The sequence below is a fragment of the Phyllobates terribilis genome, unplaced genomic scaffold (assembly GCF_046119375.1).
Source record: "Phyllobates terribilis strain yellow unplaced genomic scaffold, ASM4611937v1 Scaffold_11__3_contigs__length_659146591, whole genome shotgun sequence".
Classification (NCBI taxonomy): domain Eukaryota; kingdom Metazoa; phylum Chordata; class Amphibia; order Anura; family Dendrobatidae; genus Phyllobates; species Phyllobates terribilis.
In genome coordinates this window covers 614,641,707-614,667,430 of record NW_027362771.1, presented here as the reverse complement: position 1 = coordinate 614,667,430, position 25,724 = coordinate 614,641,707, and the positions used below count along the sequence as shown (strand labels likewise).

At 45.9% G+C, this 25,724-nt stretch overlaps 2 protein-coding genes across 3 annotated transcripts in view; one reads left to right on the top strand and one right to left on the bottom strand.

Moving 5' to 3' along the window:
• Positions 1-3,519: 3,519 nt before the first annotated feature.
• Positions 3,520-12,986, top strand: LOC141167122 (eukaryotic translation initiation factor 4E type 2-like). The gene is made up of 6 exons (XM_073654489.1): positions 3,520-3,739; positions 11,328-11,462; positions 11,536-11,640; positions 12,161-12,313; positions 12,426-12,562; positions 12,729-12,986. The coding sequence occupies exons 1-6, from the start codon at positions 3,671-3,673 to the stop codon at positions 12,766-12,768; spliced, it is 639 nt and encodes a 212-aa protein (XP_073510590.1). The 5' UTR covers positions 3,520-3,670; the 3' UTR covers positions 12,769-12,986.
• A 7-nt stretch (positions 12,987-12,993) lies between these two features.
• LOC141167121 (acetylcholine receptor subunit epsilon-like) overlaps positions 12,994-25,724 on the bottom strand; it is a 109,462-nt gene continuing 96,731 nt past the window's right edge. Inside the window, exon 12 of one of the 2 annotated variants that reach the window (XM_073654487.1) lies at positions 12,994-13,225. In XM_073654487.1, coding sequence (XP_073510588.1) covers positions 13,043-13,225 — 183 coding nt within the window. In that variant the 3' untranslated portion in view covers positions 12,994-13,042. The remainder of the gene's footprint in view (positions 13,226-25,724) is intronic. The other variant, XM_073654488.1, reaches the window with a different exon arrangement.

Below are 25,724 nucleotides of genomic sequence, written 5' to 3'. Positions count from 1 at the left end.
GCTCCGTACTCGCCCGAGCATCTCACTACTCGAAATGCTCGGAGCTCGCCAAGTACTTGCGGGAGCTCGGGTCCCCGTCCTGCATGTCTGGCGCTATTTAGAGCACCAATCATTCAGGGATTGCCAGCCACTCACTGTAATGCCACAGCCATGGTGGTTGTGGCATTACAGTGATTGCCCAAATCGATGGGAACAGTGCTCACAGTGAAACATGAAAAGCCGGCAATTCAGCAGCGGCATACACCGGTACCCGACAATTTAGAACCGAAAGAATAGAGCATCACACATAGATTAGATAGATAGAAACATGTCAGTCACATATATATGAAGTACAGTGATAGTGTTGATTACTGCACTTGTCATTTAGTGTAAAGGATTTATTAAAAAAAATATTAGTGTTTTCATGCACCGTCTCTTTAAAAAAGCCGGCCGGCAATTCAGCATCTGTACCCGACAATTTATAACAGAAAGAATAGAGAATCACACATAGATTAGATAGATAGAAACATGTCAGTCACATATATAAGAAGTACAGGCAGTTTCTGGTTTTTATTTTTAGATAGTCTCACAGGTGAAGTAACCCACGATAAAAATTACAGACCCCTCCATTCTCTGTAGGTGGGAAAATGTGCAAAATCAGCAGTGTATCAAATACTTCTTTCCCCACTGTATATAGTACAATGACCCCCCCCCCCCCCAGGTCCCAATACATTACAATGGCCCCCACAGCCCTTTATATACAGAATGATATTCACCACAGTCCCCAGTATAATGTCCCCCACAGTCCCCAGTATAATGTCCCCCACAGTGCCCTATACAATAAGGGCATCACAGCCCCCAATACAGTATGGTCATCACAGACCCCAGATATAAAGTCACTCACAGCTCTCTAATCATTATGATGTCCCCACAGCCCAGGTATTATCCCCCCTATAGCCCCTCATATAATAGGATGTCCCCTACAGCCTCTCATCATATAATGTCGCCAATAGCCCCACATATAATATGTTTCTGCAGCACCTCATATAAAAGGATGTCCCCCACAGCCCCTCATAATATAAGGTAGAGAATAGCCCCAGATACAGTATAATGTTTCTGCAGCCCCCAATATACTGTGTATAATATGATGTTCGCCCTCATATAATATATCCCCCCTCAGTCCCTCATGTAATATGATTTCCTCCCTTAGCCCCTCATATATAATATCCCCACTCAGTCCCTCATGTAATATGATGTCCCCCGTCAGCCCCTCATATAATATGATATCCCCCACAGCCCCTCATATAATAATGCCACAACCAAGATATAATGTCTCCCACAGTCCCTCATGTGATGTCCTCCACAGTCCCATATACAATGTCCCCACAGCCCCTCATATAATAAGATGTCCCTGCGGCCGAAGTGGTTGCAGGCATTCAGCAATGTCAGATTATTTTTTTCAAACGGCGCCGCTCTCAGGGAGGCAGGAGGTAGTGCACTAGGCAGGTGCCCACCCTGCTTGACCAGCTATAAGTTATCACAAGAGGTAAGCAATATACAGAGCCACCTAGTGGCCATCCTCAGGTACTGCAGCTCAGATCACATTCTATTTAATAGTAATGGGGAGTGTTGGGTGTCAGACTTCACCAAACTAATCTTGCTCACCTATCTTATGGATAATCCTTGAAGGGAAGTTTTTGTGATTTTTATTTTTGTATTAATAATTATTATGTAATAAATTATTTTTAATACAAAATGTAATGTCCTGATTTAACATTTTTTTATTTGCTATTTTTTTCTGCTACCACAGGGAGAAGACTTTTTTATTTGCTGGTGTGTAAACGTCTGAGCACAACACTTACACACTCCAAATACAGCAGCCCCTGGACATAGGAAGCTGTGTCAGTGTCCAACCGCATCTCCTACACTGTGGCTGCCTCAGCTGTGGACTGGGCTGGCCCCCTCGGCTGTCAAGTCACAGCTGTTGGAGAAGTTGGGTGTCATTTTGTGACCGTCAAGTTTTCAGAACTACGATATCCCCATCTTTGCTCACGCAGTATCCAGCTGCAAGCAGAGACAAGAGGGTAACAGGGCAGATGCGGAGAGTACAGGTCTGGCAGTGGTAGTGACGGCCCTATGGGGTAGAGGCTGCAAGTACAGGTCGGGCAGCAGTGGTGACCAAAGCTCCAGTGAAGAAGCGGTGAATACAGGTGTTGACCGGAGCTCCGGGGAAGAGGCAGCGAGTACAGGTTGGGAAGTGGTGGTGACCAGAGATCTGGGGCAGACGTGGTGAGTACAGGTTGAGCAGTGGCAGTGACCGGAGCTCTAGGGAAGAGGCAGTGAGTACAGGTAGTGACCTGACCTCCAGGAACGAGGTTGCAAGTATAGGTTTTTTCAGCGGTGGTGACCAGAGCAGCAGAGAAAAGGTGGCAAGTACAAGTCGGGCGGCAGCAGTGATCAGAGCTTCGGGGATGGGGTGGCAAATACAGGTCAGTAGTGGTGACCAGAGCTCTGGAGAAGAGGTCGTGAGTGTAAGTCTGGCAGCAGTGGTGACCAGAGCTCCAGTGAAAAGGCAGCGAGTTCAGGTCGGGCAGCAGCAGTGACAATAGCTCCAGGGAAGGGGCGGCAAGGTACAGGTCGGGCAGTGGCAGTGATCAGAGTTCCGGGGAACAGGTGGCGAGTACAGGTTGGGCAGCAGCAGTGATCGATGCCCCAGGGAAGGGGTGGCGAGTACAGGTCAGGCAGCGGCAGTGATCAGAGCTCCGGGGAACAGGTGGCGAGTACAGGTTGGGCAGCAGCAGTGATCGATGCCCCAGGGAAGGGGTGGCGAGTACAGGTCAGGCAGCGGCAGTGATCAGAGCTCCGGGGAACAGGTGGCGAGTACAGGTTGGGCAGCAGCAGTGATCGATGCTCCAGGGATGAGGTGGCGAGTACAGGTTTGGCAGCCCGGTTTTATACTACTAATACCATAGCATCCATACTTCCATGTGCAATGTAGGTTCTAGAGTAAAAGGCAGAATATACTGATACATCTCTACATAGCAATCTGTTTTTATGTCGCTGTATTCAAGAGGGAAAATAAGAAAAAGATTTTTTTTCTTCCTATAAAATACTAAAAAATAAAGGAAAACAATTACTATAATGTCATTTTTAATGCACTTTATAATTAATGCATTAAACATCACAAATGAGCAAATAGCAGACATAGTTACGTCCCTGTAATAGTAACGACCAACACAACACCGCGGTCAGATAATTTACAACGATCGGTAAATGGAGTTAAAAATGGCGTGATTGATATTGTTTCTACATTAAAGCCATAAAATATGTAATAGACGTGTAATGCTGTTTTTTCGATGTTTTTGCAGCTTTGCTTCCTCCTCCTCCATGCTTTATCTCACAGCTGCTGGGACTTGTAGTACCACAGGACAGCACTGAGGCGTCACATAGCTGGTGCTTGCTGTTCACCACAGTCACCAGCAGGTGGCGCGCTGTGATAACCTTATCAGCAGAAGGCCCCGCCTATCAGTTACACGTCACACACCACGCCCTCCTACGCAGCCTATCACGTCCACCTCATGACGTCATCGCGTCTCTCCTGCCGGCACTAGGACGCACACGGCTTAGAGGCACCGCACATCCGGGACAACGAACCGAGGCCGGACAAACCGGCGAGAGTCTCACACCTCACATGGGGATCTCAGGAAGTGATGACGTCACCACCCAGGAGGAGGAGCCCAAGACCGTAGCCAGGTCCAGGGTAAGGAGCCCGGAGCGCAACCACTTCCGGTGTGTCCGTGACGTCATCGCGTGCGCCGGAAGTTGCTGCCATGTAGCTAAACTGAACACATGACATTGTACCCAGAGCTGCCAGTGAGGGAGGAGGAGGTGTGCTGGGAGTTGTGGTTCCCTCTCAGCCTTAACCCCTTCAGCTCAGGGCGATTTAACTTTTTTTTTTGTTTCTTTTTTGCCCCCCTTCTTCCCGGAGCCAGAACTTTTTTTTATCTCTTGGTCAATATGGCCGTGTGAGGGCTTGTTTTTTGCGGGACGAGTTGTACTTTTGACCGACACCATTGGTTTTACCATATCATGTACTGGGAAACGGGAAAAAAATTCCAAGTGCGGTGGAATTGCAAAAAATAAAGTGCAATTCCACAATTGTTTTTTACCACGTTCTCTGGATGCTAACACTGAGCTGCCATTATTATTCCCCAGGTCATTACGAGTGCGCAGACACCAAACATGTGCAGGTTCTTTCATAGTTAAGTGGTGAAAAAAAATCCAAAGTTTTTATGGAAAAAAGTTTTTTCATTTCTCCCCATTTCTAAGACCTGTAGCGTCTCCTTTTTCCATGATCTGGGGCCGGGTGAGGGCTTATTTTTTGCGCGCTGAGCTGACGTTTTTATTGATATCATTTTGGGGTACATACAATGTTTTCATAGAATCATAGAGTGGTAGAGTTGGAGGGGACCTCCTGGGTCATCTGGTCCAACCCCCTGCTCAAAGCAGGATTCACTAAATCATCTCAGACAGATGTCTGTCCAGCCTCTGTGTGAAGACGTCCATTGAAGGGGAACTCACCACCTCTCGTGGCAGCCTGTTCCACTCATTAATCACCCTAACTGTCAAAAAGTTTTTTCTAATATCTAATCTGTGTCTCCTCCCATTTAGTTTCATCCCATTGCTTCTAGTCTTTCCTTGTGCAAATGAGAATAAAGATGATCCTTCTACAATGTGACAGCCCTTGACATATTTGTAGACAGCTATTAAGTCTCCTCTCAGTCTTCATTTTTGCAAGCTAAACATTCCCAAATCCTGCAACCGTTCCTCATAGGACATAGTTTGCAGACCGGTCACCATTCTGGTCGCTCTTCTCTGAACTTGCTCCAGTTTGTCGATGTCTTTTTTATAATGTGGTGCCCAAAACTGTACACAGTATTCCAGATGAGGTCTGACCAAAGAGGAGTAAAGACCGATAATGACTTCACGTGATCTAGACTGTATGCTTCTGTTAACACATCCCAGAATTGTATTTGCCTTTTTTGCTGCTGCATCACACTGTTGACTCATGTTCAGTCTATGATCTATTAGTATACCTAAGTCTTTTTCACATGTACTGTTGCTTAGCTCTATTCCTCCCATTCTGTATATGCTTTTTTCATTTTTATTGCCCAGATGTAGTACTTTGCATTTTTCCCTGTTAAAAACCATTCTGTTGGTTGCTGCCCACTGCTCCAGTTTATTTAGGTCTTTTTGAATCCTCTCTCTCTCTTCTCTAGTATTAGCTATCCCTCCTAGCTTTGTGTCATCAGCAAATTTAATCAGTTTACCCTCAATTCCTTCATCTAAATCATTGATAAAGATGTTGAACAATACAGGTCCCAGGACGGAGCCCTGTGGTACCCCACTTGAGACATTCATCCAGCTGGATGTGAAGCCATTTACAACCACCCTTTGAGTCCGATCACTAAGCCAGTTATGAATCCACCTTACAGTTGCCTTGTCCATTGCATACTTGGTCATTTTTTCAATAAGGATGGTGTGAGATACTTTGTCAAATGCTTTGCTGAAGTCAAGATATACTATATCTACAGCATTTCCCTGATCCACCCAGTCAGTGATTCTGTCATAGAAGGAAATTAAGTTAGTCTGACATGACTTGTTAGTTACAAACCCATGCTGACTCTGGTTAATCACTTCATTCTTATCCAGGTACTTACATGTTGTTTAATAATTTGTTCAAATATCTTTCCAGGTATAGAAGTCAGACTCACCGGCCTATAGTTCCCTGGGTCCACCTTCTTCCCCTTTTTGAAGATAGGAACAACATTTGCTCTTCTCCAGTCTTCTGGAACTTCTCCTGTTCTCCAAGAATTTTCAAAGATTATGGAGAGTGGTTCTAAAATTTCTTCTACGATCTCCTTCAGTACTGTGGGGTGTAATTCATCTGGACCTGGAGACTTGAACTCATTTATGTTAGCTAAATATTGCCTCACAATCTTTCTGTTTACAGATGATAACTTGGATTCTGCTATTCCTTTAATAGGACAGTGAAGATCAGTTGATGTTACATTTTCTTTCTGAGAGAAAACAGATGCAAAATAGGAATTAAAAAGTTCGGCCTTCTCAACATCCTTTCTTACCATTTCACCATTTTTCATCCTGTAAAAATCTAATAACATCTTTGACTGTTCTTTTACTTTTGACATACCCCCAAAATCCTTTTTTATTGCTTTTGACATCTCTTGCAAGCCTTAATTCATTGTCAGCTTTAGCTAACCTGATACGTGCCCTGCAGGATCTGCAGACTGCATTATAATCTTTAGATATGCCTCCCTCTTTCCATTTAATAAACATTTCTTTCTTTTTTTTTAGCATGTGTTTAAGTTCTGTGTTCATCCATCCTGGTTTCCTTAAATGCTTCCCATTCTTCCTACTTTTCGGGATTGTTATCGATTGTGCTTTGAGAATCTCATTTTTAAAAATTTCCCATCCTTCCTGGACATTTTTGTCCTTAAGGACATCCAGCCATTGGATCCCTCCTATTCTCTTTCTGAGTCTCTTAAAATCTGCCTTTCTAAAATCTTTCCTTTAAGTTTGAGTCTTCACATGTCTTCCTCCTCTAGTTATCCAAAATTCTATAATAGCATGATCGCTGCCTCCTAGGGTCCCAGCCACCTTTACCTCCTCAACCATTTCCTCCCTGTTTATAACGATTAGATCCAAAGTAGCAGATCCCCTTGTTTTCTCCCCTACCTTTTGGAAGATAAAGTTGTCAGCAAGAGAGGATAAGAATTTGCTTGACCTGTTAGTTTTACTTGAGAGAGATTCCCAACAAATGTCTGGATAGTTGAAATCTCCCATGACCACTACGTCATAATTTTTGGAGAACTTGGTCATTTGATGCATAAAGAGTTCATCCATATCTTCAGCTTGCCCAGGTGGCCTGTAGTAAATGCCTACAATGGTGTCCTTTCCGTTGTTCTCTCCTTGTATTCTTACCCAAACAGTTTCCACAGAACTCCCAGTCTCTGAAGCTTCAATCTCTGTGTAGATATTCGCTTTTCTAACATACAATGCGACACCTCCTCCTCATTTATCAAGTCTGTTTCTTGCAAATAGTTGTATCCTTTTAGCCTTTTATTCCAATCATGTGTATCGTCCCACCAAGTTTCAGTGATTCCAATGACATCATATTCCTTTTCCTGCATTAGTAGTTCCAATTCTCCTTGTTTGTTGCCCATGCTTTGTGCATTTGTATAAAAACATTTTAGTTTGTGATTGGTTTCTCTTCCTCCCATATTTTTATTATTTAGATTTTTTTGTCTTTGTTCTTCCTTTCCACTTCCAGTAGCAGAGATCTCAATAGTATTTGTCAGCTGTATGGCTTTTTCTGGCCTTTTGCTTCCCTTCCCACATTGTTCTGGTATAAAGCTCTCCTGATGAGTGCAGCAAGGCGACTTCCAAATACATGTTTTCCAGTCTTCGTAAGGTGCACCCCATCTCTAGCAAGTAGTCCATCGTATAGGTAATTCATTCCGTGATCCAGAAATCCAAATCCTTGTTGACGGCACCATCGACGTAGCCAGTTGTTCACCTGTAGAATCTTATTCCACCTCATTGTTCCATGGCCATCCACTGGGAGGATGGATGAGAAGACCACCTGCGCTCCCAATTCTTTCACTTTCTTGCCTAAGACTTCAAAGTCACTGCAGATGGTTTCCAGGTCCTTTCTTGCGGTGTCATTTGTCCCCACATGTATTAGCAGGAATGGGTAGTGATCTGTAGGTCTGAAGAGTCTTGATATCCTGTCAGACACATCTTTAATTTTTGCTCCTGGAAGACAGCACATTTCTCTTGAGGTTATGTCTGGTCTGCAGATAGCGGCCTCTGTTCCTCTTAACAGGGAATCCCCCATGACCACCACTCTCCGTTGTTTCTTCACAACATTCTTCTTTCTCCATCCAGGAGGATTCTGAGGGCTTACAAGGTTATTCATTGCTGGCAAAGTCTTATCTTGCTGTATTTCTTCATGGTTCTCCTGCGTGAGAGCCTGGTACTGGTTCCTGAGCAGTATGGGTGCTGACTGCCTCTCGATCCTCCTGCTTCTGTGGGTCACATGCTTCCATTCATCTGTTTCGTCAGGTGCAGTTCGAATTTCTTCTCTTTCTGAATCATGAAGAGATAATTCTGCTCTGTCTAAGAACTCTTCACCTTCCTTAATGATTTTCAACGTAGTTAACCTCTCTTCTAGATTTCGCAACTTTTCCTCCAACAGGGACACAAGCTTGCATTTCTGGCATGTGAAGTTTGGCTTTTCCACTGGCAAGTCTGTGAACATGTAGCAGGATATGCAGCTCACCAAATGGCTCCTGGACTCTTCCATGTTCTTACTGTTAATGTTCTGAAAACAGTGAAAAAAGCTTCAAAAAAAGCTTCAAAAGGCGCGCGCCGGGAGGCGCGCGGTTTACCGATGTCCTCTTTTCAGCTCCAACAGCCAAAATCCAGTGTTCTTTGAGCTCGCGGAGACTCTTCACTTACCCCAAAATGCAGTGGGAATATGCAAATTATCTCGTCAGGACTCCTCCCCTGGTTTGATCACCTGTTATTGCATTTTATTGCAAAGTTGCGATGACCAAAAAAAGACATAATTCTGGCATTTTTCTCGTTACGCCTTTTGCCGATCGGATTAATTATTTTTTTATATTGATAGATTGGGCGATTCTGAATGCGACGACACCAAATATGTGTATGTGGTTTTTTTTAATTTGTTTTATTTTGTGTGAGGTATAAGGGGGTGATTTGAACTTTTATGTTTCTATTTTTTTTACTGTTTCTTAAAACTTTTTTTCCCCCACTTTTTACTGGCTTCAGTAGACTCCATGGGAGACTAGAAGCTGCGATCATCGAATCGCTTGTGCTACACTGCTGCATCCCGGCTGTGGGTAGCAGAAATCATCTTGTATAGAGAGGAGCCGCACCCCCGTCCTCTTGTGTATAGAGAGGAGCCGCACCCCCGTCCTCCTGTATGTAGAGAGGAGCCGCACCCCCGTCCTCTTGTGTATAGAGAGGAGCCGCACCCCCGTCCTCCTGTATGTAGAGAGGAGCCGCACCCCCGTCCTCCTGTATGTAGAGAGGAGCCGCACCCCCGTCCTCTTGTGTATAGAGAGGAGCCGCACCCCCGTCCTCCTGTATGTAGAGAGGAGCCGCACCCCCGTCCTCTTGTGTATAGAGAGGAGCCGCACCCCCGTCCTCTTGTGTATAGAGAGGAGCCGCACCCCCGTCCTCTTGTGTATAGAGAGGAGCCGCACCCCCGTCCTCCTGTATGTAGAGAGGAGCCGCACCCCCGTCCTCTTGTGTATAGAGAGGAGCCGCACCCCCGTCCTCCTGTATGTAGAGAGGAGCCGCACCCCCGTCCTCCTGTATGTAGAGAGGAGCCGCACCCCCGTCCTCTTGTGTATAGAGAGGAGCCGCACCCCCGTCCTCCTGTATGTAGAGAGGAGCCGCACCCCCGTCCTCTTGTGTATAGAGAGGAGCCGCACCCCCGTCCTCTTGTGTATAGAGAGGAGCCGCACCCCCGTCCTCCTGTATGTAGAGAGGAGCCGCACCCCCGTCCTCTTGTGTATAGAGAGGAGCCGCACCCCCGTCCTCTTGTGTATAGAGAGGAGCCGCACCCCCGTCCTCTTGTGTATAGAGAGGAGCCGCACCCCCGTCCTCTTGTGTATAGAGAGGAGCTGCACCCCAGTCCTCCTGTATGTAGAGAGGAGCCGCACCCCCGTCCTCCTGTATGTAGAGAGGAGCCGCACCCCCGTCCTCTTGTGTATAGAGAGGAGCCGCACCCCAGTCCTCCTGTATGTAGAGAGGAGCCGCACCCCCGTTCTCCTGTATGTAGAGAGGAGCCGCACCCCCGTCCTCTTGTGTATAGAGAGGAGCCGCACCCCCGTCCTCCTGTATGTAGAGAGGAGCCGCACCCCCGTCCTCTTGTGTATAGAGGAGCCGCACCCCCGTCCTCCTGTATGTAGAGAGGAGCCGCACCCCCGTCCTCTTGTGTATAGAGAGGAGCCGCACCCCCGTCCTCCTGTATGTAGAGAGGAGCCGCACCCCCGTCCTCTTGTGTATAGAGAGGAGCCGCACCCCCGTCCTCCTGTATGTAGAGAGGAGCCGCACCCCCGTCCTCTTGTGTATAGAGAGGAGCCGCACCCCCGTCCTCCTGTATGTAGAGAGGAGCCGCACCCCCGTCCCCCTGTGTGTAGAGAGGAGCCGCACCCCCGTCCCCCTGTGTGTAGAGAGGAGCCGCACCCCCGTCCCCCTGTGTGTAGGGAGGAGCCGCACCCCCGTCCCCCTGTGTGTAGGGAGGAGCCGCACCCCCGTCCCCCTGTGTGTAGGGAGGAGCCGCACCCCCGCCCCCCTGTGTGTAGGGAGGAGCCGCACCCCCGCCCTCCTGTGTGTAGAGAGGAGCCGCACCCCCGCCCTCCTGTGTGTAGAGAGGTGCCGCACCCCCGTCCTCCTGTGTGTAGAGAGGAGCCGCACCCCCGTCCCCCTGTGTGTAGAGAGGAGACGCACCCCCGTCCTCCTGTGTGTAGAGAGGAGACGCACCCCCGCCCTCCTGTGTGTAGAGAGGTGCCGCACCCCCGCCCTCTTGTGTGTAGAGAGGAGCCGCACCCCCGTCCCCCTGTGTGTAGAGAGGAGCCGCACCCCCGTCCCCCTGTGTGTAGAGAGGAGCCGCACCCCCGTCCCCCTGTGTGTAGAGAGGAGCCGCACCCCCGTCCCCCTGTGTGTAGAGAGGAGCCGCACCCCCGTCCCCCTGTGTGTAGAGAGGAGCCGCACCCCCGCCCTCCTGTGTGTAGAGAGGAGCCGCACCCCCGTCCTCCTGTGTGTAGATAGGAGCCGCACCCCCGCCCTCCTGTGTGTAGAGAGGAGCCGCACCCCCGCCCTCCTGTGTGTAGAGAGGAGCCGCACCCCCGCCCTCCTGTGTGTAGAGAGGAGCCGCACCCCCGTCCTCCTGTGTGTAGATAGGAGCCGCACCCCCGTCCCCCTGTGTGTAGAGAGGAGCCGCACCCCCGTCCTGTGTGTAGAGAGGTGCCGCACCCCCGTCCTCCTGTGTGTAGATAGGAGCCGCACCCCCGTCCTCCTGTGTGTAGAGAGGAGCCGCACCCCCGTCCTCCTGTGTGTAGAGAGGAGCCGCACCCCCGTCCTCCTGTGTGTAGAGAGGAGCCGCACCCCCCGCCGTCGCCCCCTGTGCTCTGTTACCTGTAGTGCATATATAGGGGCTGCTCCGCTGCTGGTGGACACAGCGCCACCCTCTGTATATCTGTAGCACAAATATCTGACCCTTCTTCTGTCCTCAGGAGCCGGTGGTGGCCCCCGGGGAGCACCCCCTGCAGTATCGCTACACCTTCTGGTACTCCCGGAGGACGCCCTCCCGACCCGCCAGCACTCAGAACTACGAGCAGAACATCCGGCAGGTGGGCACAGTGGCATCGGTGAGTAGCCCTCCTTCGTGTACAGCGCTCCTCGGGGGTAGCCGTGGTAGTACCGCCACCTCTCGTCCTCTAGGTGGAGCAGTTCTGGCGGGTGTACAGCCACTTAGTGCGGCCCGGAGACCTCTCAGGATACAGCGACTTCCACCTGTTCAAGGAAGGAATCAAACCCATGTGGGAGGTGAGTGCAGGCAACGCTCTACCCCTAAGGGCACCTCTACTGTCCATTAGGGGTTAAACCTGTCCAGGTAAGTCCTCCATACTGCTGTTGCATTCCTCCCCATTTTCAGAATCTCTGCTTGCTGTCGGTGGACTTTCATCTGCATTTAGAGGCTGAGCCTCCCCTGTCCTGACTTGGTTCGTCCCTTGGCTGCGGGTAGTTACAATGTATCTATCAGGCACAACCTCCTGCATTATAACAAATGTTCAGCACAGGAGACAAATCTGTGCAGCTCCAGTCCTGTTAACCTCCCTTAGGTTTTAATAGGCCGGATGCAATAGTAACAGACCCTCAGCTCTGAAAAAGTATCGGGAGGGGTTTTCACCTTTTAAAGTGTTCCTGACATGTTAAAATTGTCTGGAAGCAAGCAGATATATTGGGAAAGGGTAGAAACTCAGCCTGTTGGGACACAGCAGAACTTCTCATGGTCGTGCTCGACCTTTCATTAAACCATAACCTCTGTGCCCCCCTCCCCACGCAGGATGACGCCAATAAGAATGGCGGCAAGTGGATCATCCGCCTCCGGAAAGGGCTGGCGTCCCGCTTCTGGGAGAACATCATCCTGGCCATGCTGGGGGAGCAGTTCATGGTGGGAGAAGAGATCTGCGGGGTGGTGGTGTCCATACGCTTTCAGGTAAGTGACTCTTCCTGACCGGTCCACTGCGCACAATGTACGGGATGTGAAGGAGCATGGCTTGCCGGCTCCTCCCCCTGACACTGAGCTTTGTCTGTGCCGCCCCCTGCAGGAAGACATCCTCTCCATTTGGAACAAGACGGCCAGCGACCAGCTTAGCACCATCCGGATCCGGGACACACTCAGGAGGGTCCTCAACCTCCCTCCGAACACCATCATGGAGTACAAGACTCACACTGACAGCCTGAAGTGAGTGTTCACTCCCCTCCACCCCCCCCTCGAGTGAGCTTGGACTGTAGGAAAGGAGAGGTTTCAGTTTAGCCTGTCCTGACACGTTGTAACAAACCCTCAGCTGGGTGACCTGTATGTGAGTAGTGATTGTAAGATCGGACGCCCTTCTTCTGTTTCCCTGCAGAGACAACTCAAGTTTCCGAAACACGAAGCTCACGCTGTGAGGTCTGAGGTCTCCCAGAGGGTCCGGTGGGATGAAGTGACCTCCGGTCACAGCATTCGTCTGTGGAGGGGTCTGCACTGGATGTGGAGACCCCTGATCACTCAGGGTGCGGTCACACGGGGCTGAGGATCAGACTGGCCAGTCCCGCTCCTCTTCTCTATCATCCTTGTAGGGTTTTGTAATTGACACAAATCAGGACAATAAAATATTTTCCAGCAATTTTCTGGTTTATTACAGAGATGACTCCGCCCCCGAGGAGCAGAAAACTGCAAAACTCAGCCGGCCGCGGTGGAGCAGGGGGGGAAGACGTGGTCACCGCTCGGGAAGGGACGTTCAGGAGCATTGTTAAAATGTCCCATGAAAAAGATGGCTAGAGTCCCCACCACAAAGAGGGGGAGCGCCCCCCAGAAACACAAGACGTCCAACACGTTCCCGATCATCACCCAGTTCTCCATCTCCTGAAGGGAGAGAAACCAGAGTGACATCAGGCTATTGAAATCATATGTCTACGGAGTTCAGCTCTGGAGTTAAATACAGGATAAGTAATGTATGTACCCAGTGATTTCACCAGCAGAATAGTGAGTGCAGCTCTGGAGTATAATACAGGATGTAACTCAGGATCAGTAATGTAATGTATGTACACAGTGACTGCACCAGCATTATAGTGAGTGCAGCTCTGGAGTATAATACAGGATGTAACTCAGGATCAGTAATGTAATGTATGTACACAGTGTCTGCTCCAGCAGAATAGTGACTGCAGCTCTGGAGTATAATACAGGATGTAACTCAGGATCAGTAATGTAATGTATGTACACAGTGACTGCACCAGCAGAATAGTGAGTGCAGCTCTGGAATATAATACAGGATGTAACTCAGGATCAGTAATGTAATGTATGTACACAGTGACTGCACCAGCAGAATAGTGAGTGCAGCTCTGGAATATAATACAGGATGTAACTCAGGATCAGTAATGTAATGTATGTACACAGTGACTGCACCAGTAGAATAGTGAGTGCAGCTCTGGAGTATAATACAGGATGTAACTCAGGATCAGTAATGTAATGTATGTACAGTGACTGCACCAGCAGAATAGTGAGTGCAGCTCTGGAGTTAAATACAGGATATAACTCAGGATCAGTAATGTAATGTATGTACACAGTGACTGCACCAGCAGAATAGTGAGTGCAGCTCTGGAGTATAATACAGGATGTAACTCAGGATCAGTAATGTAATGTATGTACACAGTGACTGCACCAGCAGAATAGTGAGTGCAGCTCTGGAGTATAATACAGGATGTAACTCAGGATCAGCAATGTAATGTATGTACACAGTGACTGCACCAGCAGAATAGTGAGTGCAGCTCTGGAGTTAAATACAGGATATAACTCAGGATCAGTAATGTAATGTATGTACACAGTGACTGCACCAGCAGAATAGTGAGTGCAGCTCTGGAGTTAAATACAGGATATAACTCAGGATCAGTAATGTAATGTATGTACACAGTGACTGCACCAGTAGAATAGTGAGTGCAGCTCTGGAGTATAATACAGGATGTAACTCAGGATCAGCAATGTAATGTATGTACACAGTGACTGCACCAGCAGAATAGTGAGTGCAGCTCTGGAATATAATACAGGATGTAACTCAGGATCAGTAATGTAATGTATGTACACAGTGACTGCACCAGCATAATAGTGAGTGCAGCTCTGGAGTATAATACAGGATGTAACTCAGGATCAGTAATGTAATGTATGTACACAGTGACTGCACCAGCAGAATAGTGAGTGCAGCTCTGGAGTATAATACAGGAGGTAACTCAGTATCAGTAATGTCATGTATGTACACAGTGACTGCACCAGCAGAATAGTGAGTGCAGCTCTGGAGTATAATACAGGATGTAACTCAGGATCAGTAATGTAATGTATGTACACAGTGACTGCACCAGCAGAATAGTGAGTGCAGCTCTGGAGTATAATACAGGATGTAACTCAGGATCAGTAATGTAATGTATGTACACAATGACTGCACGAGCAGAATAGTGAGTGCAGCTCTGGAGTATAATACAGGATGTAACTCAGGATCAGTAATGTAATGTATGTACACAGTGACTGCACCAGCAGAATAGTGAGTGCAGCTCTGGAATATAATACAGGATGTAACTCAGGATCAGTAATGTAATGTATGTACACAGTGACTGCACCAGCAGAATAGTGAGTGCAGCTCTGGAGTATAATACAGGATGTAACTCAGGATCAGTAATGTAATGTATGTACACAATGACTGCACCAGCAGAATAGTGAGTGCAGCTCTGGAGTATAATACAGGATGTAACTCAGGATCAGTAATGTAATGTATGTACACAGTGACTGCACCAGCAGAATGGTGAGTGCAGCTCTGGAGTATAATGCAGGATGTAACTCAGGATCAGTAATGTAATGTATGTACACAGTGACTGCACCAGCAGAATAGTGAGTGCAGCTCTGGAGTATAATACAGGAGGTAACTCAGGATCAGTAATGTAATGTATGTGCACAGTGACTGCACCAGCAGAATAGTGAGTGCAGCTCTGGAGTATAATACAGGATGTAACTCAGGATCAGTAATGTAATGTATGTACACAGTGACTGCACCAGCAGAATAGTGAGTGCAGCTCTGGAGTATAATACAGGATGTAACTCAGGATCAGTAATGTAATGTATGTACACAGTGACTGCACCAGCAGAATAGTGAGTGCAGCTCTGGAGTATAATACAGGATGTAACTCAGGATCAGTAATGTAATGTATGTACACAGTGACTGCACCAGCAGAATAGTGAGTGCAGCTCTGGAGTATAATACAGGAGGTAACTCAGGATCAGTACAGGATCAGTAATGTAATGTATGTACACAGTGACTGCACCGGCAGAATAGTGAGTGCAGCTCTGGAATATAATACAGAATGTAACTCAGGATCAGTAATGTAATGTATGTACACAATGACTGCACCAGCAGAATAGTGAGTGCAGCTCTGGAGTATAATACAGGATGTAACTCAGGATCAGTAATGTAATGTATGTGCACAGTGACTGCACCAGCAGAATAGTGAGTGCAGCTCTGGAGTATAATACAGGATGTAACTCAGGATCAGTAATGTAATGTATGTACACAGTGACTGCACCAGCAGAATAGTGAGTGCAGCTCTGGAGTATAATGCAGAATGTAACTCAGGATCAGTAATGTAATGTATGTACACAGTGACTGCACCAGCAGAATAGTGAGTGCAGCTCTGGAGGATAATACAGGAGGTAACTCAGGATCAGTAATGTAATGTATGTGCACAGTGACTGCACCAGCAGAATAGTGAGTGCAGCTCTGGGGTATAATACATGATGTAACTCAGGATCAGTAATGTAATGTATGTACACAGTGACTGCACCAGCAGAATAGTGAGTGCAGCTCTGGGGTATAATACAGGATGTAACTCAGGATCAGTAATGTAATGTATGTACACAGTGACTGCACCAGCAGAATAGTGAGCGCAGCTCTGGAGTATAATACAGGAGGTAACTCAGGATCAGTAATGTAATGTATGTACACAGTGACTGCACCAGCAGAATAGTGAGTGCAGCTCTGGAGTATAATACAGGATGTAACTACGGATCAGTAATGTAATGTATGTACACAGTGACTGCACCAGCAGAATAGTGAGCGCAGCTCTGGAGTATAATACAGGAGGTAACTCAGGATCAGTAATGTAATGTATGTACACAGTGACTGCACCAGCAGAATAGTGAGTGCAGCTCTGGAGTATAATACAGGATGTAACTCAGGATCAGTAATGTAATGTATGTACACAGTGACTGCACCAGCAGAATAGTGAGTGCAGCTCTGGAGTATAATACAGGATGTAGCTCAGGATCAGTAATGCAATGTATGTACACAGTGACTGCACCAGCAGAATAGTGAGTGCAGCTCTGGAGTATAATACAGGATGTAACTCAGGATCAGTAATGTAATGTATGTACACCGTGACTGCACCAGCAGAATAGTGAGTGCAGCTCTGGAGTATATACAGGATGTAACTCAGGATCAGTAATGTAATGTAAGTACACAGTGACTGCACCAGCATAATAGTGAGTGCAGCTCTGGAGTATAATACAGGATGTAACTCAGGATCAGTAATGTAATGTATGTACACAGTGATTGCACCAGCAGAATAGTGAGTGCAGCTCTGGAGTATAATACAGGATGTAACTCAGGATCAGTAATGTAATGTATGTACACAGTGATTGCACCAGCAGAATAGTGAGTGCAGCTCTGGAGTATAATACAGGATATAACTCAGGATCAGTATTGTAATGTATGTACACAGTGACTGCACCAGCAGAATAGTGAGTACAGCTCTGGAGGATAATACAGGAGGTAACTCAGGATCAGTAATGTAATGTATGTACACAGTGACTGCACCAGCAGAATAGTGAGTGCAGCTCTGGAGTATAATACAGGATGTAACTCAGGATCCGTAATGTAATGTATGTACACAGTGACTGCACCAGCAGAATAGTGAGTGCAGCTCTGGAGTATAATACAGGATGTAACTCAGGATCCGTAATGTAATGTATGGACACAGTGACTGCACCAGCAGAATAGTGAGTGCAGCTCTGGAGTATAATACAGGATGTAACTCAGGATCAGTAATGTAATGTATGTACACAGTGACTGCACCAGCAGAATAGTGAGTGCAGCTCTGGAGTATAATACAAGATGTAACTACGGATCAGTAATATAATGAATGGACACAGTGACTGCACCAGCAGAATAGTGAGTGCAGCTCTGGAGTATAATACAGGATGTAACTCAGGATCAGTAATGTAATGTATGTACACAGTGACTGCACCAGAAGAATAGTGAGTGCAGCTCTGGAATATAATACAGAATGTAACTCAGGATCAGTAATGTAATGTATGTACACAATGACTGCACCAGCAGAATAGTGAGTGCAGCTCTGGAGTATAATACAGGAGGTAACTCAGGATCAGTAATGTAATGTATGTGCACAGTGACTGCACCAGCAGAATAGTGAGTGCAGCTCTGGGGTATAATACATGATGTAACTCAGGATCAGTAATGTAATGTATGTACACAGTGACTGCACCAGCAGATTAGTGAGTGCAGCTCTGGAGTATAATACAGGATGTAACTCAGGATCAGTAATGTAATGTATGTACACAGTGACTGCACCAGCAGAATAGTGAGTGCAGCTCTGGGGTATAATACAGGATGTAACTCAGGATCAGTAATGTAATGTATGTACACAGTGACTGCACCAGCAGAATAGTGAGTGCAGCTCTGGAGTATAATACAGGATGTAACTCAGGATCAGTAATGTAATGTATGTACACAGTGACTGCACCAGCAGAATAGTGAGCGCAGCTCTGGAGTATAATACAGGAGGTAACTCAGGATCAGTAATGTAATGTATGTACACAGTGACTGCACCAGCAGAATAGTGAGTGCAGCTCTGGAGTATAATACAGGATGTAACTACGGATCAGTAATATAATGTATGGACACAGTGACTGCACCAGCAGAATAGTGAGTGCAGCTCTGGAGTATAATACAGGATGTAACTCAGGATCAGTAATGTAATGTATGTACACAGTGACTGCACCAGCAGAATAGTGAGTACAGCTCTGGAGTATAATACAGGATGTAGCTCAGGATCAGTAATGCAATGTATGTACACAGTGACTGCACCAGCAGAATAGTGAGTGCAGCTCTGGAGTATAATACAGGATGTAACTCAGGATCAGTAATGTAATGTATGTACACCGTGACTGCACCAGCAGAATAGTGAGTGCAGCTCTGGAGTATAATACAGGATGTAACTCAGGATCAGTAATGTAATGTATGTACACAGTGATTGCACCAGCAGAATAGTGAGTGCAGCTCTGGAGTATAATACAGGATATAACTCAGGATCAGTATTGTAATGTATGTACACAGTGACTGCACCAGCAGAATAGTGAGTGCAGCTCTGGAGGATAATACAGGAGGTAACTCAGGATCAGTAATGTAATGTATATACACAGTGACTGCACCAGCAGAATAGTGAGTGCAGCTCTGGAGTATAATACAGGATGTAACTCAGGATCCGTAATGTAATGTATGTACACAGTGACTGCACCAGCAGAATAGTGAGTGCAGCTCTGGAGTATAATACAGGATGTAACTACGGATCAGTAATATAATGTATGGACACAGTGACTGCACCAGCAGAATAGTGAGTGCAGCTCTGGAGTATAATACAGGATGTAACTCAGGATCAGCAATGTAATGTATGTACACAGTGACTGCACCAGCAGAATAGTGAGTGCAGCTCTGGAGTATAATACAGGATGTAACTACGGATCAGTAATATAATGAATGGACACAGTGACTGCACCAGCAGAATAGTGAGTGCAGCTCTGGAGTATAATACAGGATGTAACTCAGGATCAGTAATGTAATGTATGTACACCGTGACTGCACCAGCAGAATAGTGAGTGCAGCTCTGGGAGTATAATACAGGAGGTAACACAGGATCAGTAATGTAATGTATGTACACAGTGACTGCACCGGCAGAATAGTGAGTGCAGCTCTGGAATATAATACAGAATGTAACTCAGGATCAGTAATGTAATGTATGTACACAATGACTGCACCAGCAGAATAGTGAGTGCAGCTCTGGAGTATAATACAGGAGGTAACTCAGGATCAGTAATGTAATGTATGTGCACAGTGACTGCACCAGCAGAATAGTGAGTGCAGCTCTGGGGTATAATACATGATGTAACTCAGGATCAGTAATGTAATGTATGTACACAGTGACTGCACCAGCAGAATAGTGAGTGCAGCTCTGGGGTATAATACAGGATGTAACTCAGGATCAGTAATGTAATGTATGTACACAGTGACTGCACCAGCAGAATAGTGAGTGCAGCTCTGGAGTATAATACAGGCTGTAACTCAGGATCAGTAATGTAATGTATGTACACAGTGACTGCACCAGCAGAATAGTGAGTGCAGCTCTGGAGTATAATACAGGATGTAACTCAGGATCCGTAATGTAATGTATGTACACAGTGACTGCACCAGCAGAATAGTGAGTGCAGCTCTGGAGTATAATACAGGATGTAACTACGGATCAGTAATATAATGAATGGACACAGTGACTGCACCAGCAGAATAGTGAGTGCAGCTCTGGAGTATAATACAGGATGTAACTCAGGATCAGTAATGTAATGTATGTACACAGTGACTGCACCAGCAGAATAGTGAGTGCAGCTCTGGAGTATGATACAGGATGTAACTCAGGATCAGTAATGTAATGTATGTACACCGTGACTGCACCAGCAGAATAGTGAGTGCAGCTCTGGAGTATATACAGGATGTAACTCAGGATCAGTAATGTAATGTAAGTACACAGTGACTGCACCAGCAGAATAGTGAGTGCAGCTCTGGAGTATAATACAGGATGTAACTCAGGATCAGTAATGTAATGTATGTACACCGTGACTGCACCAGCAGAATAGTGAGTGCAGCTCTGGAGTATAATACAGGATGTAACTCAGGATCAGTAATGTAATGTATGTACACAGTGATTGCACCAGCTGAATAGTGAGTGCAGCTCTGGAGTATAATACAGGATGTAACTCAGGATCAGTAGTGTAATGTATGTACACAGTGACTGCACCAGCAGAATAGTGAGTGCAGCTCTGGAGTATAATACAGGATGTAGCTCAGGATCAGTAATGTATGTACACAGTGACTGCACCAGCAGAATAGTGAGTGCAGCTCTGGAGTATAATACAGGATGTAACTCAGGATCAGTAATGTAATGTATGTACACAGTGACTGCACCAGCAGAATAGTGAGTGCAGCTCTGGGGTATAATACAGGATGTAACTACGGATCAGTAATATAATGTATGGACACAGTGACTGCACCAGCAGAATAGTGAGTGCAGCTCTGGAGTATAATACAGGATGTAACTCAGGATCAGTAATGTAATGTATGTACACAGTGACTGCACCAGCAGAATAGTGAGTGCAGCTCTGGAGTATAATACAGGATGTAGCTCAGGATCAGTAATGCAATGTATGTACACAGTGACTGCACCAGCAGAATAGTGAGTGCAGCTCTGGAGTATAATACAGGATGTAACTCAGGATCAGTAATGTATGTACACCGTGACTGCACCAGCAGAATAGTGAGTGCAGCTCTGGAGTATATACAGGATGTAACTCAGGATCAGTAATGTAATGTAAGTACACAGTGACTGCACCAGCAGAATAGTGAGTGCAGCTCTGGAGTATAATACAGGATGTAACTCAGGATCAGTAATGTAATGTATGTACACAGTGATTGCACCAGCAGAATAGTGAGTACAGCTCTGGAGTATAATACAGGATGTAACTCAGGATCAGTAGTGTAATGTATGTACACAGTGACTGCACCAGCAGAATAGTGAGTGCAGCTCTGGAGTATAATACAGGATGTAGCTCAGGATCAGTAATGTAATGTATGTACACAGTGACTGCACCAGCAGAATAGTGAGTGCAGCTCTGGGGTATAATACAGGAGGTAACTGAGGATTAGTAATGCAATGGATGTACACAGTGACTGCACCAGCAGAATAGTGAGTGCAGCTCTGGAGTATAATACAGGATGTAACTCAGGATCAGTAATGTAATGTATGTACACCGTGACTGCACCAGCAGAATAGTGAGTGCAGCTCTGGAGTATAATACAGGATGTAACTCAGGATCAGTAATGTAATGTATGTACACAGTGACTGCACCAGCAGAATAGTGAGTGCAGCTCTGGAGTATATACAGGATGTAACTCAGGATCAGTAATGTAATGTAAGTACACAGTGACTGCACCAGCAGAATAGTGAGTGCAGCTCTGGAGTATAATACAGGATGTAACTCAGGATCAGTAATGTAATGTATGTACACAGTGACTGTACCAGCAGAATAGTGAGTGCAGCTCTAGAGTATAATACAGGATGTAACTCAGGATCAGTAATGTAATGTATGTACACAGTGACTGCACCAGCAGAATAGTGAGTGCAGCTCTGGGGTATAATGCAGGATGTAACTCAGGATCAGTAATGCAATGTATGTACACAGTGACTGCACCAGCAGAATAGTGAGTGCAGCTCTGGAGCATAATACAGGATGTAACTCCGGATCAGTAATGTAATGTATGTACACAGTGACTGCACCAGCAGAATAGTGAGTGCAACTCTGGAGTATAATACAGGATGTAACTCAGGATCAGTAATGTAATGTATGTACACAGTGACTGCACCAGCAGAATAGTGTGTGCAGCTCTGGGGTATAATGCAGGATGTAACTCAGGATCAGTAATGCAATGTATGTACACAGTGACTGCACCAGCAGAATAGTGAGTGCAGCTCTGGAGTATAATACAGGATGTAACTCAGGATCAGTAATGTAATGTATGTACACAGTGACTGCACCAGCAGAATAGTGAGTGCAGCTCTGGAGTATAATACAGGATGTAACTCAGGATCAGTAATGTAATGTATGTACACAGTGACTGCACCGGCAGAATAGTGAGTGCAGCTCTGGGGTATAATACAGGATGTAACTCAGGATCAGTAATGTAATGTATGTACACAGTGACTGCACCAGCAGAATAGTGAGTGCAGCTCTGTAGTATAATACAGGATGTAACTCAGGATCAGTAATGTAATGTATGTACACAGTGACTGCACCAGCAGAATAGTGAGTGCAGCTCTGGGGTATAATACAGGAGGTAACTCAGGATCAGTAATGTAATGTATGTACACAGTGACTGCACCAGCAGAATAGTGAGTGCAGCTCTGGGGTATAATAAAGGATGTAACTCAGGATCAGTAATGTAATGTATGTACACAGTGACTGCACCAGCAGAATAGTGAGTGCAGCTCTGGAGTATAATACAGGATGTAACTCAGGATCAGTAATGTAATGTATGTACACAGTGACTGCACCGGCAGAATAGTGAGTGCAGCTCTGGGGTATAATACAGGATGTAACTCAGGATCAGTAATGTAATGTATGTACACAGTGACTGCACCAGCAGAATAGTGAGTGCAGCTCTGGAGTATAATACAAGATGTAACTACGGATCAGTAATATAATGAATGGACACAGTGACTGCACCAGCAGAATAGTGAGTGCAGCTCTGGAGTATAATACAGGATGTAACTCAGGATCAGTAATGTAATGTATGTACACCGTGACTGCACCAGCAGAATAGTGAGTGCAGCTCTGGAGTATAATACAGGAGGTAACTCAGGATCAGTAATGTAATGTATGTACACAGTGACTGCACCAGCAGAATAGTGAGTGCAGCTCTGGGGTATAATACAGGAGGTAACTCAGGATCAGTAATGTAATGTATGTACACAGTGACTGCACCAGCAGAATAGTGAGTGCAGCTCTGTAGTATAATACAGGATGTAACTCAGGATCAGTAATGTAATGTATGTACACAGTGACTGCACCAGCAGAATAGTGAGTGCAGCTCTGGGGTATAATACAGGAGGTAACTCAGGATCAGTAATGTAATGTATGTACACAGTGACTGCACCAGCAGAATAGTGAGTGCAGCTCTGGGGTATAATACAGGATGTAACTCAGGATCAGTAATGTAATGTATGTACACAGTGACTGCACCAGCAGAATAGTGAGTGCAGCTCTGGAGTATATTACAGGAGGTAACTCAGGATCAGTAATGTAATGTATGTACACAGTGACTGCACCAGCAGAATAGTGAGTGCAGCTCTGGAGTATAATACAGGAGGTAACTCAGGATCAGTAATGTAATGTATGTACACAGTGACTGCACCAGCAGAATAGTGAGTGCAGCTCTGGAGTATAATACAGGAGGTAACTCAGGATCAGTAATGTAATGTATGTACACAGTGACTGCACCAGCAGAATAGTGAGTGCAGCTCTGGAGTATAATACAGGATGTAACTCAGGATCAGTAATGTAATGTATGTACACAGTGACTGCACCAGCAGAATAGTGAGTGCAGCTCTGGGGTATAATACAGGATGTAACTCAGGATCAGTAATGTAATGTATGTACACAGTGACTGCACCAGCAGAATAGTGAGTGCAGCTCTGAAGTATAATACAGGAGGTAACTCAGGATCAGTAATGTAATGTATGTACACAGTGACTGCACCAGCAGAATAGTGAGTGCAGCTCTGGGGTATAATACAGGATGTAACTCAGGATCAGTAATGTAATGTATGTACACAGTGACTGCACCAGCAGAATAGTGAGTGCAGCTCTGGAGTATAATACAGGATGTAACTCAGGATCAGTAATGTAATGTATGTACACAGTGACTGCACCAGCAGAATAGTGAGTGCAGCTCTGGGGTATAATACAGGATGTAACTCAGGATCAGTAATGTAATGTATGTACACAGTGACTGCACCAGCAGAATAGTGAGTGCAGCTCTGTAGTATAATACAGGATGTAACTCAGGATCAGTAATGTAATGTATGTACATAGTGAGTGCAGCTCTGGGGTATAATACAGGAGGTAACTCAGGATCAGTAATGTAATGTATGTACACAGTGACTGCACCAGCAGAATAGTGAGTGCAGCTCTGGGGTATAATACAGGATGTAACTCAGGATCAGTAATGTAATGTATGTACACAGTGACTGCACCAGCAGAATATTGAGTGCAGCTCTGGAGTATAATACAGGATGTAACTCAGGATCAGTAATGTAATGTATGTACACAGTGACTGCACCAGCAGAATAGTGAGTGCAGCTCTGGGGTATAATACAGGAGGTAACTCAGGATCAGTAATGTAATGTATGTACACAGTGACTGCACCAGCAGAATAGTGAGTGCAGCTCTGGGGTATAATACAGGAGGTAACTCAGGATCAGTAATGTAATGTATGTACACAGTGACTGCACCAGCAGAATAGTGAGTGCAGCTCTGGGGTATAATACAGGATGTAGCTCAGGATCAGTAATGTAATGTATGTACACAGTGACTGCACCAGCAGAATAGTGAGTGCAGCTCTGGAGTATAATACAGGAGGTAACTCAGGATCAGTAATGTAATGTATGTACACAGTGACTGCACCAGCAGAATAGTGAGTGCAGCTCTGGAGTATAATACAGGAGGTAACTCAGGATCAGTAATGTAATGTATGTACACAGTGACTGCACCAGCAGAATAGTGAGTGCAGCTCTGGAGTATAATACAGGATGTAACTCAGGATCAGTAATGCAATGTATGTACACAGTGACTGCACCAGCAGAATAGTGAGTGCAGCTCTGGAGTATAATACAGGATGTAACTCAGGATCAGTAATGTAATGTATGTACACAGTGACTGCACCAGCAGAATAGTGAGTGCAGCTCTGGAGTATAATACAGGATGTAACTCCGGATCAGTAATGTAATGTATGTACACAGTGACTGCACCAGCAGAATAGTGAGTGCAGCTCTGGAGTATAATACAGGATGTAACTCAGGATCAGTAATGTAATGTATGTACACAGTGACTGCACCAGCAGAATAGTGAGTGCTGCTCTGGAGTATAATACAGGATGTAACTCAGGATCAGTAACGTAATGTATGTACAGTGACTGCACCAGCAGAATAGTGAGTGCAGCTCTGGGGTATAATACAGGAGGTAACTCAGGATCAGTAATGTAATGTATGTACACAGTGACTGCACCAGCAGAATAGTGAGTGCAGCTCTGGGGTATAATACAGGATGTAACTCAGGATCAGTAATGTAATGTATGTACACAGTGACTGCACCAGCAGAATAGTGAGTGCAGCTCTGGAGTATATTACAGGAGGTAACTCAGGATCAGTAATGTAATGTATGTACACAGTGACTGCACCAGCAGAATAGTGAGTGCAGCTCTGGAGTAT